This window comes from Athene cunicularia (assembly GCF_003259725.1).
Source record: "Athene cunicularia isolate RWA chromosome 7 unlocalized genomic scaffold, athCun1 chr7_part2, whole genome shotgun sequence".
NCBI classification, from domain to species: Eukaryota; Metazoa; Chordata; class Aves; order Strigiformes; family Strigidae; genus Athene; species Athene cunicularia.
In genome coordinates, this window is record NW_020799108.1 from 3,670,241 (window position 1) to 3,686,624 (window position 16,384).

General features: G+C 38.6%; 1 protein-coding gene across 4 annotated transcripts in view; it reads right to left on the bottom strand.

Moving 5' to 3' along the window:
* Positions 1–1,705: 1,705 nt before the first annotated feature.
* Positions 1,706–16,384, bottom strand: part of BMPR2 (bone morphogenetic protein receptor type 2) — a 114,827-nt gene continuing 100,148 nt past the window's right edge. Inside the window, exons 11-14 of one of the 4 annotated variants that reach the window (XM_026853311.1) lie at positions 13,145–13,317; positions 10,787–12,066; positions 9,328–9,408; positions 8,958–9,072 (exon numbers count right to left, since the gene is read on the bottom strand). In XM_026853311.1, the coding sequence (XP_026709112.1) occupies positions 9,359–9,408; positions 10,787–12,066; positions 13,145–13,317 (1,503 nt within the window). In that variant the 3' untranslated portion in view covers positions 8,958–9,072; positions 9,328–9,358. Of the gene's footprint in view, positions 9,076–9,327; positions 9,409–10,786; positions 12,067–13,144; positions 13,318–16,384 lie in introns of all 4 variants that reach the window. The other 3 variants (XM_026853309.1, XM_026853307.1, XM_026853308.1) reach the window with 3 other exon arrangements.

Here is a 16,384-nt window from a genome sequence, read left to right on the forward strand (position 1 = left end):
AACAAGAATTAAGGAAAGGTACGAAAAATGAAGCAACTGACAGGATGGGCCCCACCACTCTGTGTATAATGGAAAGTGCTGGAGCCTGTGAAGTCCCACCATAAAACAACCCTGGTGCTTTAATGTGCAAGATGTGTGTTGCAGCACTGCAGGGTCTGGGACGCTCATGCTACGGAGTTGGTGCTAATATGGACCGATCCCTTCCCAAGGCCAAGGCAAACCCAGGAACACTGAGACTGGAACCAAAGAAGAGTTCACCACTCTGGTGACACAGCATTAGGTTGAGTTTAGATGCACCTTGTATAAGACTTTGCCTCAAAGCTGTGGTAACCATTGCCCAAGTGAGCTTGCAGTGTGGTGGTAGCATGACCCCCAGCTGGCACAGCTCCATGCTCCAGAAAACCTGAGGAGAGAACGGAGTTCCCCTCACATGCACAGGCACAATGGCTGTCTTGGACAGCTAGAAAGGGAAAGAAAGATGGGGCTTGTTTCTTGTTTAAAGGGAAGATGTAATATTTTCCATCAGGTCAGGAAGGGTAGGTGACTAGTGGGGATGATACTCAGTTCTCAGGACCATTTTGCATTTCCCTCTGTTCTCCACATGGACAAGCATCCATGTCCTAAAGCCTCAGCATCCTGCTGCCTGCCTCAACAACAGTGGGGCCATGGGGCACTAACCCCCTCACACTTACCAACGGTCACATAGGAGATGACAAGAGAGCACATGAAGTGTGTCACCTGTGTACAAGTACAGTTTATCTACCATTTGTATGGTGGTGATTCCAGTTAATGGCTCGGCTTGAAGTTTCCCATAAGCATGACCGAAAGAAGGGAAACTAGAGGAAGAGCTCTTCATTGCAAACTATAAAATCCCAGACAACTCATTCAAAGTGAAGGTTTTGTATCAGGAGTTGAAAACACCAGGAAGCAAACCAAAAGAAACTGCAATGGAGAAAAGATCCGACTCTTGCCAGCACCTTCCCTCCAGGAGGCATAGCAGGCAGACTCCTGCGTCAGACCAGTCAGTGGGAGAAATCTGCAGGGTCCTTCTCTTCTAGTTCTGTTGGAGAGGACAGCAGCTCTGGGCTGGGAAAGTTCCTGCTTGTGAGAAAGCCATGACATTGTCTCCTCACGGTGCAGTAAGTTGTGTGGGAAGGACAAGGGGTTGCTATTTTAATTCTTGTCCCACCTGCAAGTGTTGTTGCTTGTTGCGTTCCCCCCACATGCCTGGTTGCCATCAATCCTGCACTCTACCCATCTGCAGCCCAACCAAAAGTAAAGGAGAAAGTATTTAGTTTAACACGTCTTTCTCCTGTTACTTTTTCTTTTGTTTTTCTTCATTTAAACACTTACCAGACAGACAAGGTGTGACAAGAGGCCTACTGCTCTGAAATGCTGACAAAACTGCATTTAGTTGCCAGTACAAGCATCTTAACTGGCTGACTGGTGAGAATGGGCAAAAAAACCCCAAGCAGAGGCACTTCATCAATGTAGCAATGGCAAGCCCCAAATATTTCACACTGTTATCTGATAACAGTGCAGTGTGCAATCTGACACATGCTTAAAGTGTCCAAAAATCCTATTCAGTCCTCAGTAATGAAGTATTTCCTTATCCTTCAACTAACCAAACACAGCTGCAACAAGGGGGAGCATGTCTTAGTACTCATGGCCAGTAATACCATGAAAAACCCACAAAAGACCATACTTGTTGTCATTAATATGATCTTTAATAAATGGAATAATGCACCATTTTACAGCAAGCCTTTTCTTTTAGACCTAAAGAATAGCCTTTTAAATGTTCTTATCCAATGTCTCTGTATCAATACAATCTCTTTATTTAGGTTTATATATAAACAAAGCAATTCTTACAAGTATTCATAGAAAACTCTGTAGTGGCTTTAACAATGTCAGCTTTCATAGTGGCATCCACAGATGATTAAAAAACAAAAATTAGCTTTTTATTTCATACTCACACTGTTCCATGAAACACAACTTATACAGCATAGCAAGGGTATTGGGCAGCTTATACAAAAGAAGTAACTGAAAGCAATTATTTATAAATTCATACATGATATTTCCTCAGTCATTTGAGAGAAAAACCAAAAATACCCGTTAACGAAAGGGTTCTGATGAGACTCCATATTCCAGGGTTTCTCCCCCTTGTCCCCAGAAAAGCTCGCTCAGAAAGTAATGCTCTCTTTACAGTCTTTCATAAGGAAAATGGCAGTTTCACATCTCCTTATTTCATCTTCTACAGAAGACCAAACCCTAGAAATCAGTCTTTGCCATGTTCCTCTTATACTGTGTTTGGGGGGAAAATAATCAACAGCGATTGTAAAATATGATTCCAGCTTATATAAATGTGAACAGAGCACACTTTCCTCTAGAGACAAAAAGCAGACAAGAAACATTACATACAAATCTTTTTAAATACATTTCAACAGTGTGAAAGAGAGAGAATAGTCACAAATCAGGAAATTCAAAAGTGACAAATAAAAGTCAGCTATAACTTGGGACTTGCCTCTTTGTTCTTGTGACTTCTTACAAACTACAGAAACATTAACTATTTTCTTTCCTTCTGAATACACAAGATTGAAGTGTGATACTTCATGATACAGTTCTGAAGCACCAAAAAAGTGAATCAAGTGCTCTAGAAATAGTCCTCATGTCTTTTTGCTGTTTTAAAAACAAGTGAATAGGCTACAAAAATGGACTTTGGGGAGATCTTGAAACTAGGAAGTTATAAAAGGTAATTACTTCTGCTTTAAAATAGTTACCAGGCAAGATGCTATGTCCCTGATGAATGTATGCTCCTCTAATATATCTGCAGAAGCCTGCAAGAACTTTGAAGAAATCCTTCCTTACCGTGACAGTTACTGCGTCTGTTGAAGCATGACAAATGCACTGAAGTTAACCAACTGAATGACTTGCAAATTTACACAACTGCTGATCAATAGGCTTTCAAAAATATCTGACAATTACATTATAAATTAATGTGACTCTGACTAGTTCCTGCTTATTATGCACATATGTATATTACACCACAGTGAAATAAATAGAAATGGCCGTAAAGTAATTCATATTAGTAACGCACCACAGCAGCCACTAAATCAGACCTGCATGAAGCCCAGATCAACATTAAAGGGCATTAACTGTTGTAAATGAGGATTTATCTTGAAACCTTCCACTCCCACACCCAGTGGAGCAGTTCCACTCCTTGGCAATAAGCACAGCTGCAGAGGTGCTGACCTAGCCTGGCAGCCTGAACCCAGGCAGCAGTTAACACCCCTGAAAGGGCAGTAGCCAGGGTTTGCCCATGTGGTCCCACATTCCACCTGAGTCTTCCCAGGGCTAATCCTCCCAAGAAATTTTTAAAACCAGTGCCAGCAGAACCCAACCCTCCTTTGCTCATAATCAATGGCATACTCCTCTTTGATTTCAAGAGCATTCGGCTCAAGCACTAGCAGATTAGATGTTGATTTCCTCAGATATACTTGTGCCAAACGTAACTCTCATTATGATTTGCAGGAGTGCCTGAAACTGTTCTCTGCAGAAGTTCTGCTTCATAACTGGTTCTGCTACCAATTTTAGCCAGTACAGAAGAAACCTCAAAATGAGAAATCTGATTTGTTACTATTTCACATCAAAAGTGAACCTACTTGGAGGTGGGTGGAATCAAAAAAGGGATGTATTTCTACAGCTAGTGTTTTATACGACAGTACAGAAGTCTAAATGTAATTGGATTTAATGGACTAAAATACTACATTTAAATGGCAACCACACACATAACTATAGCTACTACATAAAAAAGCCTTGCAAAAATTATCATGTACGTTGAGTTACTTTTTGATCTTTAAGCAAGGTACCTTAAATTACTCGGCTTCAGATAATGTTTGTCATGTGCATTCCCAGCCTTCTCTCTCTCTGCCTCTGTCTCATAAATCTGTTTCACCTAAATAATCAGTGACAAGTCTGTCATGGGAGATCTTGACTGCTGGACTGTACGTCACAGTCTGATCCTGATTTTACTGTGATGCACTAAATACAACTTAAAAATGGCACATGAAAAAGAACATTGTACTTGCTACCAGTGCTACCATCTGATGCTGTAACTCACAGAATCTAATCCTGCCATTTATGCACAACATACATATGCATCTAAATACATACAGAGTTTACATAAAAATATATATATTTGGCTTCACTGCAGTATGTATAGCTTTTTGACTGAAGAAAGGCATAAAGTTGAACAAAAAATAGGCATTAAAAAAGAAGTTTAATATATTTACCTGTTAAAATGGATAGTGGGAGACTAGATAGAAAAAATTAAATCCAAATTTATGCAAAATACTAAGTTGTCCAGTCTATAATCCAACTTACATAGACTAATCAATCCTATTTCAATTTTCTTTGATAAGCTGCTCCATATTTTCTAATTAGACATCAGGTGCTACTGTGCTTGGCAACTATTATGACTTAAAAAAACTATCCTGTTTCGGCAACGGGAACTGCCACCATTTCTGTACAAGTAAAAATTACAGCATAATTAATTTCTCCTGTATTGATAAATATGTGAATTTTTAATTCTCTCTAATTAGGCTGGAATTTTCCATAACAAAGTTTCAGCAGTAGAATGGCTATGATCTTTTCACAAAAGAAAATTATAATCGGAACATAGTAACATTATATTAGTGGACTATTTTTTTTTAACATTTAGAAAAGGAATATCATTAGAGCAAAATGCACTGATCAGTGAAACTATGGCATATACAATGTATAAATATATACTTTTAAGTAACGATTCGTTATTATGAAATTTGACCCAATAACCTATTCCATACAAAGACAGAACTTCCTCACTGTCCTTTCTGAGGCAGGCAGGATTAGAGATTTCTTTTAGAGAAAGTTGTCAGGGGGCAAGATATGTACTTTATAAACATATTTATAAGGTGGGGTTTTTCTGTTTGCTTGTTTCCTGAAACCTGCCAGCATCCATTTTGCTTTTTTTTTTGTCCCCAGTGCACTGAAAAAAAATGAAACAGTGTTGCCTTCGAAAATTAGGTAATTTTCTATATGGAAACAAGACACAAACGAACTGCAATAAGGAAGCAAAACACAAGCATAAATGTTTTTTGTTTCTGAGAATATTCTAATGATGACAATATTAACTGGAATTCCTTTACCTTTAGCTGTGCAACTTCAGTGCATCTTAGAATTTCAGGAAAGGCATTTTTAATACTACTTGTTTAGCACATGAAGCTATACAGCATTATAAGCAAAATTAGGGGAAGTGTTGCAGGTAATCTGAGTTGTAAATATCAATTTTAGAAGAAAATAAATCTGACCATAAGGCATGTCTGTTCTAATGGCTAGAATTCACATTCTAAAACCCATATTATGTTGGTGAGTATCACTATTATAGGAAACAGAAAAAGAGACAATGCATTAACCTAAGCAACTATTCTGGCTTCTACTAGCACATAATTTTCTAAAACCAGTAAGATTTTGGATTTTGGCTTATATATACAAACATCACAAATGTTTGCTCTAACATTTTACTTGAATTATACATTATAAATTACCATAGCAAATATTCTACTGTTGCCTATTTGACAGTGGCACAATTCATAGGTATTTACACTATCATTCCATTTTTATTTTGCTATATTTATCTTGTCTGCAATATACATGAGAAGCTGATAGTAAATTATCAACTTTCACCATTATCCCTTTTTCTTAAAACCCCCCCAAACAAAACACAAACACATTTGTCTCCCCTGATTATGGTACATTTATCAACTAACGATGTGTCTGATCTGTAGAATTCTCTTTCTTACATGTGTTTCGTTTGGTTAAAGATGATCCTCATAGTATGAGATACAATTCAGTATCATTTAATTTACAAAGTATTCTGTGGAGACTGGATTATGTGCTGTGAGCAAAAAAAGGGCATTACTCAATCAAGCATTAAAACCAAACTGCTAATTTGATCTCATCTAGCTGTGCAGAATTACAATATTTTGGTACCTACTTATGAGTTTGTTTTGACTGACCTTTAAAAATAAATATTTTTCTCTGCTTAATCTATAGGGTATTTTGTATATTTCTATCATGTTACAAATTACATTTATCTATGGCAGATGACAAAGTCAATAACTTCTGTTAATTATAGTTCATCCCAAAGGCTTTCCATCAAGTGGTAGAAATAGATAAAGGAAAAGAAACTATTATGTTTGCTTTAGGAGTGTTTAAGGAAAACTGAAGAACATTTTCATCTGGTACTAGAATGATTTTGATTGCACTGAGCATAAAAAAAAAATAGTTTCAAGTTAGATAAGAGTGTCCTAAATATGCTTTTCAGCCCACATTCTGAAATGCTGATGGATGGTACATACAAGGCAAAGCAAAGTCAATGGGAGAGGAGTGAAGAATCTTCAATATGCATGATACAGCAATCATCACAAAACAACATACCATACTTCAAATAGAGACTCAAAGAAGGCCAAAAGAGAAGAAAACCACAGCCAGCATTATGAACAAATGCCAAAAATTCTGATTCAGGTCTTGAAACCCAGCTGAGCAACTGGCAGGTTTTCAACATCTGGGATGTGAGATTGCAGCAGATGGGAAGCTGGAGAGTGAATTAGAAGTGAAAAAAAACAGAGAAAGGCTGTATTTTTGAAGCGGGGACATATAACAGTGTATTTATACAGGTGGATAACAGAATTATGCCTCAGAGACAAAAGGTACTACTTGAACCGGTGCTCAAAGAACACAGGGAGAACAAAATGTGTCTCATGGCTTGTATTTCTACAACTACACTTAATCAAAGTCTAGATGTCCAGAGTTATCTCTTAGAGATATCTGGGAGAATCTAAGAAACATTAAGAAGCATTACAAGAGAAAATCATAGCAATCCAGCAAAAACAAGGGCGTTTGGGAAACAGCAAGAATCAGATGTAGCAAGGCATATATTATGCTAGTTGTATCATCAGATATAGAAGAACAGGGTTGACACAAAGTTTACCTCAGGGGGAAAAAATAATGTAACAGCAAGGCAACAAATGAGCTTGAAAGCACAGAGCATCTGTTTCAGTCAGCTGAAAGGAGACAGGCTGGGGGAAGCAATTGTTTGCTGCCAGTATCCTGCCACAGGAGTTTGGCAGGCTGACTGAATAGATTTTCTTTCTTTGAACATCACCAGTTTTCAGATACAGTGATAAAACTTCGCTCAGTACCAAAGACTGACACACGTTCTATCTTTTTTATCTAAATAGATTTTACTGAAATGTTTTCAAACAGAATATTTCTCAGGTGCAGGGATATTTCTTAGGCGGAAGAAGGTCCTGATCAATAAGGATATTAATTTTCTTTCAGTCTCGGTAAAATCAACCATTCTAAAAAAAAGGTAAGGTTTACTTGAGATGGTGAAAAAAAACATTTATCTCGATAGATATTACATTCATGTTCACTGACACCTAAAATCAATGTGCATACAAACTGAAAGAAGGGTCAAGCAGAGGGGGAAAAAACCCCCAACCCTCCCCTGCAAACACTCATCACCATGAATTATAAAAGCATTCAATAAATTTTAAGAAGATGAATGAGGGGCTCTAAAAACTCTGAAGGAAGGATGAGTGTCAACACAATTCAGCAACAACAGTCAATTAGGACGCACCTACCTGCATAAGAAATCAGGCTGATTTTACCCAAGACTGTCTGTAAGAAGGTAAAAATCACAAAACTGTTTTGTGCCAAATAAGAATAATGATTCTTCCTCTGTGTAAACAAAATACATTTGCAACCTATCATCATTAGAGCTTTTAAGTATGACAGTTATGAAGATTTCTCAATAAAATGTATTTTTCAATGTACACCATTAGTGATCTAAATAAGGTTTTACATAAATACAGGGGGTGAAACTGCACACCAAATAAAATGGAAAAAATGGCTGACATTGTTTCCTCACATTTGTTCAATGTTTTCTATTCAGAACTTCACAGGCTGGCATCTACTACTACAAAGGAAACATGTTTTGATTTGGAAGGATCAAAGGAAAGGTACCAAGCTCTGATTTTTTTTTTTGTTGTTCCTTTTTAAAAGCCCTTTCAAGCTGGGGAAAATTCATGCATTGTCACCTCAGAGCACAATGTGATATAGGCAGCTGCTTCAAGCTGGCTATGGTGTGCAAAGTTCACTGTCATGACCGGCTGACTGCTCAACTGTCAGGGAAAAACTAGCAAATAGAAAAAGGGAAATGTGTGGCAGTTTTAGAAACATACTTTTCAGTAAAGCATACTGTGAACTATAGACTATTGCACATTTCAACATGACACAAGAAAAATAGGGGGTTCAAAAGAGAATACACGTTGTAACATAGAAATATATAGACTAGCTTGTGCACAGAAATCAAAACATGTTTACAAGACACCACTGCAGTCAAACCTGTCTTATAGTCTGCTTATGATCTTAGTGACCTTAAGAAACTGGTCCAAACTGATTATCAGCAATACTTTTTTTTGTTACTTTTTTTAAAAAAATATTTTGAGACCACATTTTTGATACACATATATATATTCCGTGGTCAAAACAGACAGACTTAACTTTAGCGATACTAAATAAAAGTGCAAAAACGTTCAAAAAATAAAACAAAATAAAAAAATATGGAAGCATAAGCTAAAAATTTTCTGCATAGCTGAAATCTATTTAAAGCGAGTCCTTGGTAGGGGTTGCTGACAGGAGGAGAAAGCAGTTTTTTAAAATGTCTTCTGCATGTTTGTTTCAAATAATGCAAAAAAGGTCATTTGTCGGCTTTTAAAATATTTCACAGGCAGTTCACTCCTGCGTCCTTAGATACCATTGTGGTGGCAGTGCCTCCTTCCGCAAGGTAAACAGCAGTGCTGGATTTGGAGTGGACTGCCCGGTCACTGCCATTATTGTTGACCTCGCAGTGCAGCGGCTCAGTGGAAATGACCCACGTTGAAGGACGCCATCGCTTAAGTGAGTACGGAGTTTTCACACGTTTCTTGATCTTTTCTCCTGAGCCCGATTTGCCATCCTGTGAGGATTCACCTACTGAAAAAAAAACAAAACAAAAAACCCAAACAAAAAACAAAAACAGAGTAGAAAATAGCATTATGAGGAGCGTAAGATTAGTCTGGAGAGTCTAGGGTTGTTACTCATGCAAAAGCACAAAAATCTTATCACACAAAAGCAACTGCATGGCAGAGGAATGACAGGTATGTGAACTACAGTAACTGCCACTAAAACAAGGGATCAGATTGTGTTCTCTGTCAGAAATTACTTCAGTGAAGTAATTTGTGTTACCTTGAATGCACATTGGCATCAAACAGCAGAATCAGCATTTGACATTTGAGGGGCTTTTGCAATCATAGTATCTTATATTACCTGTAATGGGAGGTACAAAAAAATGTCGCTACTACAGGACAGCAAAGGCTAAACTTTTAATAGCATAATTAAATCATAGGTCCTCTAATCCTACTTCACCTAGCAAAGCATTTCACTTGAAGACAAAATGGTCCATTCTCTGTTAAGATCACGAGTCAAGATTTGGGATGTTGGGTTGAAAAACGAAAAACAAACTTTAATCATGATAAAATTTCAGCAGTAGAAATCTGATTGTAAAAAACCTGTCACTTTATATAACCTTCAAACCCTTTCTTTGAACTTAACCTTCAATTAAAGAAAGTTAACGCAATAATCTTTTTTCTTTACCTCAGTAAGATTTCAACTCAAGTCAACATGTTAAGACAAAAATTAAGGTTTCCTACTTAAAAGGAAGGCTTAAAAATTCCACTGCTGTATATTCAACTACATTTCTTGATCTGTTCTGGTTTGTTTCTAAACCTTTTCTTTCCAAACATGCCTGGCACCCTAGATTTTTTCACTAGTGTCAGTGTCTGTCTAAACATAGTCAGAGGTTTGCAAGCACCTTTCAAAATACAGTGAACTCTGGAATTATATTCTCTTAAAAATGCACACTAGGAGGGCCTTTCCAACAGGCTCAAAGTCAAACTCCAAGGATGTACCTAATTTAACTATAACTACATTATTACATTCTTACTGTAAAAAGGAGAGCTCCATTTTAACCTCTTCTATCTTTGGCCATAAAACTCTTAAGGCAGTTATTCTGAAGAAGTGTATTAAAAATTATTCCTTTTCTAACTACTTTGGTTAATTTTTAGTATGTACATGGTAAACTGCTGAAGGATTGCTATAACTGTTAGAGATCAGCAAAGTAGAGACTGCTTGACCCCCCATCTAGGCTGAGCTAATACAGTAAAAACAGTCACTTTAAAAGTAATGAAGCCTGTAAGTAGTAGTTATAATAAATTATTTTAAACAATTCATCATAGAGCCAGCTACTGTTAGAATGAGGAAAAGTAAGGAAAAGAAGGTATAATATGCCCCTGAAGGAAGAAATAGGAAGCTTTTTCAATATGCTTTGCAGCTGTCAAAGTAGGTGCCTTGCATGGAATAATGAAAGTTAGAAATTACTCCTTTCCTTGAGACAAAGTAGGCAGGTTATAAAGAGACAGATTTATTCCATGTATGTGGAAGGAAGACCTAACATGTGTGGAGTTGATGGAGACAGCACTTTACTAAGACTGAAACTGAGCTGCTAGAAATTCAATTTAAATGGGATTTAGTAAGTATGCTTTGAGGAAGGACAGAAGAGACAGAATTATTTTCTATTCAAGCAGATATATGTAGTTATTTAGTAAAAAAGTGTCAGGGAAACTGTTCAAGTCTTGCAGGCACTTACACTGCATACTACTGCTATCCAAACTATTTGTGGCTGATAGATCCAGCGAATTAGGCCTCTGTGCTCTTCTAGTCTGGGTCTGCCCAGGATTTCTCACTACATTCTGGATACTGACTGTAGCTGTGTCTTGCACTGGACACGGATTACTGTTGTTGTTATTGGCATTTGTTCGGCTGTTATCCAGTGGTCGCTCTCTCCTGTCTACTAGGCGGTCCAGAACACCTTCATCATGGCCAACTTGCTGCTCCCGCCTCAACAACGGTTCATGCTCATCAGGGCTTGAATTAATATTCAGCCGACTATCCTCTCCACTGAACTGGTTCTGGAGCATTTCCTGGGCCCTCTGTGCTACTGAACTGGTTGTCTGGCCAGACGGCACCGTGCCATTGGGATATTGGGTTGTGCCAGCGTGAGAGTTTATGCTATGGCTTCTCCCAGCCACTCCATTCATGGTAACCGTCACGACATGAGGTTCTGCAGCATTGATAGTGTTCATCTTGGCAACACCTGTTTCCACTTGCTTCAAGTTTGATTTGTGCTTGCCACCAAATTTTAACCGTGGCTCCTTCGTTGAATTTTTGGTGTTTAGGGGGAGGCTAGTAGGCCTCTTTGGAAGGTTCTGTTGCTTGGGTAGAGGATAGACCTGAGCAGATGGGACATCTGGAATCAAACACGCTTGACCATTGCCAGCTTGCGTGAAGTCCTGTTGTCCTGTCACCTCTACTGCAAGTTTTATCAGTGGATAAAGCAAGCTGGAACTAGTGCTGCTGAGTGGATCTGGCCCGCTAAACTGCTTCAGTGAATGTTCCATCAGATTCTCGTCAGAGCTTTCTTTCAGGTTCTTATCCACTTCTTTTGGATCCAATTTATTTGTCTCTAAATCCTCCTCTGTCAGCTGCAGACAAACAGGGGTGGGCCCACCTGGCTGCATGACGTTTGTAGTATGTAAGTTTGTTTCATCCGAATAAGGCATTTCGGATATGGTGGTCATGCCAGTGCTAGGAGTGAGACCAGTTGTATTGGTGGTGGTAGTATTGGTGGACAAACTGGTGACACTTGTCTCAGGACTAGGGATGCGAGCTTGCGCTTGCTGTCGCTCATAGTTAATGGAGTTTCTATTCTTCTCCCCAGAAGTCAGTGGTGTAGTGGACATTGAATGTTCAGAAGAAATGTTCTTCACTATGCTGTCAGTGTGGTGGATTGAATCTTCAATGTAGGAAGAGGAAGAGTAATCTGGATATGGCCTTATCTTTGATACACGCCTATGATGTGACAGATTCCTTTAAGAAAAAATAAGGGATATTAAGATCATATATGTAAAAATCACCTCATATTATAAAGCCTCTCATTTAAGAGAGATGAATATCTTTCTGCTTCTTTTCATGCATAAACTAAGGACAGATACAGTACAAACTGAGATCTTTCAGTAAGTTCCTTGAAAAATCCTGGGTAGCAGAAAATCGGTTTTGCTAGGACAGCAATTTTATACAACTAAGTCGGATAACAGTAATTTTCTTCTATTTGTCCAATACGCTGTTTGTCAAGTTCACTGCTAAGGTACTGGTCTCGTTTCAGAGAAGTGATGATGAAGGAGTGCAACAAGAACTCAACACACAAGATGAAGAAAGTAATGCTGGGGAAAAGTCACAAGGCCCCAGACAATGAAAAATCTATTATTTTAACAATTTAGATATTTTACAATTTGAACATAGATTTTTTCATTACAATAAACACTGACATATAGAGCAACATTATTCTTCTCTCAAATCCAGATCTCTAGTGTATACTATTAAGCACTAATATCTGTTCTGCATATTCTCTCTCCTTCTGGATCATATATAAGCGAGAATGTGCAGAACTTCTCTCCTTGGGGCCAGAATAATGATGACTTAAACTATGGCCCTGCAGTTCTGTAACTGAAAAGCTACAGGTTTGAGACTCAGTGATTTCCTGGACTCATATTGCCTGCAAATTCAGTTTCTAGCAGAATATTTTAAATAGAAGGTTTATGAATCATTTAGTAAGAGTCCTTAAAGACAATTCATAGTCACTTACTACCTTTGCAAGCCTATTTAGACAGTTTGCCTAAGTTCAGTTTAAAATGCCCCTCTGTGAGAAGTACAGTTGTTTACATAAAAGGTGCCTCAGTTCTGGGGACACATAGGAGGTCTCCAGAACACAAGCAATCAGGATCATGTCACACAATACCCATATGCAGACTAGCTCATGTAACACACACCCACTTCACAGGTGCATAAACGTTAAACTAGCAGAGTGCTCTAGCTTCCTTCCTGGAGTGAGCTGAGCATTGCACTGGGCATTTGCTGCTGACTGAAACCAAATGTTTTCTCTTCTTACCGCTCATTTTGCATGGCAGTTGACATAGGGTTGACTGTTGGACTGACTGATTTGTTTCTCTCCCAAATCATCATGAGTTCTGCCATCCTCTCTTCAGCACACTGCGCTGTCAGTCGAGCTTCAGCATCTTGATCCCAACAGTCTTCAATTGTTTCTTTAAGTGACCTCACAGCCTGCCAGAAGATAAACAAAACCCCTTTATCTTAAATTATTTTCCCCTTCATGTCGTGCTTCTAATTTACTGTTTTGTGACAGCATTCTGTATGCATGAAAATAGGCACAAGCTAGTGAGGAAGAGAAACAGAAGATACACAATTTAATTCAAAGCTACTTTACCCTAATAAAGCAATATGCAGGACTAATGTTATACCTCAGGCACACCCCCACTGGGAAGACAATTACTTAGGTCAAGCTACTTTCGCCAATGTCCACAGAACCTTCAGCCAGCCCTCTCTGACATGCACACGGTCAGCTCACTCTCCCTGCCTTATGAAAGCTGCATACTAAGGATTAATGATATTCTGGAAATGCCGTCATCGTTATCCTCACAATTCAGCTAGAGGTCCCTGCCTTGCTTTCCTGCACTGTATGCAAATAACACAGCCTTGCTCATTTCATCATGCTTTTCTTCTTCTGTTCACTACTGTAACACCCAAATGCCTCTTAGATATCAGTGAATTTGTCTGCACTATAGGAGGAGATTATTGCTGCCCTTGTTTTACAGATGGAGAAACAGAAACAGACACACTTTCCTGGGATCACACTGTGGGGTGAATGGTGCAGCCAGGATTAGAGCTCAAGACCTCCAAAATGTGCTGCCATATGGTCAGAGACCCGGAGAGAAGACAACTGAAATGATGAGCACTGAACACTTCTGCTTCCACTGCGTCCAAAGTACAAAAAACAGGCAGACATTTACTAGCCTGTGCTGCCAATCCATGGCCCATGGATAGGATGTGGTTTGCCAGAACATCTCACATCTACAGCCCAGCTTTAACCTCTCCAGCATCAATGACTGTGCACAGTCCCAGCTGGGCACTGAGGCATTCAGTGGGTCCTGCTGACTGCCTGTGCCAGAACTGCCTCGTTCACTTCTGGCAGTGAAAGCCAGGACTAGCTCTGCATGCTGGCCAAGAGCTCCTCACCCACAGAGCGGGCTCCTGGCATCGCTTGCATCTGGCAAGTCACTGCTGCTTAGTGATGCAGCTATGGCTGCACAGGTGGGGATGAGCTCCCACACAAGCAAAGCTTTATCTCCCTTCCCACAGTAGATCAAAGAGGGGCTAAGCAACTACACCCCTGTTAAGCTGAGGAACGTAAGTCTGAAACACCCTTAGGAAAAATGACATGATAATATACTGGACTCGTTTTTTTCTCCCAGAATAAAAAGCCTTCATTCAACTTTTAGGACTTGATTTAGTCACAGTTGGGATATATCTAAGTCAGTGGACATCCTAATCTTGTCTTACCCCTTTGTAAGACTCTCCTACAGGTTTCATCAGCAGTAAATTTAACTAGTGCTTAATATTGTCTCTCTTCCAGTAGATCCTTTCCTTCTGATGTTTTAAGGATCATGAAAGCAGCACAGCAGAGACTGTATAGAGCATTAACAAAACTGAATTTCTAGGGCTTCACATTTACCACTGTAACATGTTTTCTATTAATTTCAAAGAAATCTATACTAAAATGCACTATTTAGAAGTTCTAGCACTCATTAAAAAAATAGAAGAAACAGAACATCTGCATTATTCTGTTATTCTCTTAATATCCTTCAGTCCTGACCTTTGAAGTCAAGCTTGGGCCCTGCCTTGGCAAATGAGACAAGAATGCTGCTATCATCTCAACACCATTTATAGGCCTTGAATTACTTTATGCACATCATCTGCTCAGATTGTTGATTTATACCATGAAAAACTATACTGCTAATCAAGGTCTGTATCACAACATGTATGTTCAAGAAGCAGACTCAGACTGCACAGGTAATCAAAAATTTAGGTTTTCACATCTTCTGAATGCCTTAATTACGTGACCTAAAAAATATGACATTGCTTTTTATTTGTATTTATCAAATGAAATGGGCAAATACATTTCTCTGATAGATGAATTTGCATGAAAGTGTTATAACCTAACATGTCAGCATAGCTTTAAATAATGGACAAAAGTCTTTTATCCCATGCATTAGATACAGAAGGTTAGGATCTGGGTCCAGGGTGAGGTTATCTGGAGCTTAGTTTTCTACAGTATCTCCCCTAGAGTGCTCAGTCAGATGTTATCCTGGACTGGCATAGGGTACCCATGAGAGAACTACAGATTGTTTATTTATTCTTATTTTCTCTTAAAGAAATGGTGTAGCTCCATTCTTAAAGTTGGACTTATCATCACCATTATTATTAGTTTGAATTTTTGTAAAAAAAAAAAAAAAAAAAAAAAAAAAAAAAAAAAAAAAAAGTAGTGACAACACAAAGAATGTGTTAGGCAGTTTAAATATAGGGATCATTACTATCTCAGCATCTAATAAGGCTGATGTCTATCAGCTTGTTAGCAAGCAATTAACATTTAAAATGGTACTCTGCAAAACAAACCAAACCTTCTTGAACTCAGTTACAACCGTCTTCAAAAACAACTGCCAAGCTTGATTCTTCCAACAGTGTATTTGTCAATATGGTTATAGTTAAAACAGTTGCTGCTTGATTTCCTGTATAGTTTGGGCGTGGATTTTTTTTTCACTTCCCACCCCCAAAGAATGGCTGGCCAAAACTGTGTAATAAAAGAACCTCTCTGTGAAGCTCTCAACTCAGTTACAACATGTTTTACAACAGTGTTAATACTGGAGGCTATGTTCCTCTGAAAATGGTTTCATACATATTTACAAGTACCAGCACAGATGAGGCCTTGGGCTCCCCATTATCTGCACAGTAGCTACAGACTTATCAGCTAGCAAAGTCTCTGAAGATTGAAGAGCATAATTTCAATAAGGGAATAAGGAGAAGTATCTTTTAAAGTAAGAGTCAAATGTCATTTTCATACCCACAATCAAGGTACTTTAGCTTAAACAAGTTACCACGTATCAGGTGGAACCCAGTAACTGTTTGCATTTCACTTTGTAATAGAAGACAAACAACCCCAGCTAAGCTAAGGGGATTCGCATTACCTCACCCCTTTGCTGCAGATGAAAGCAAGCACACAGACTCTTACCAGAGTTCAGCTCACTTGCCATAACTTGTTGGCCTGCAGCAGCAA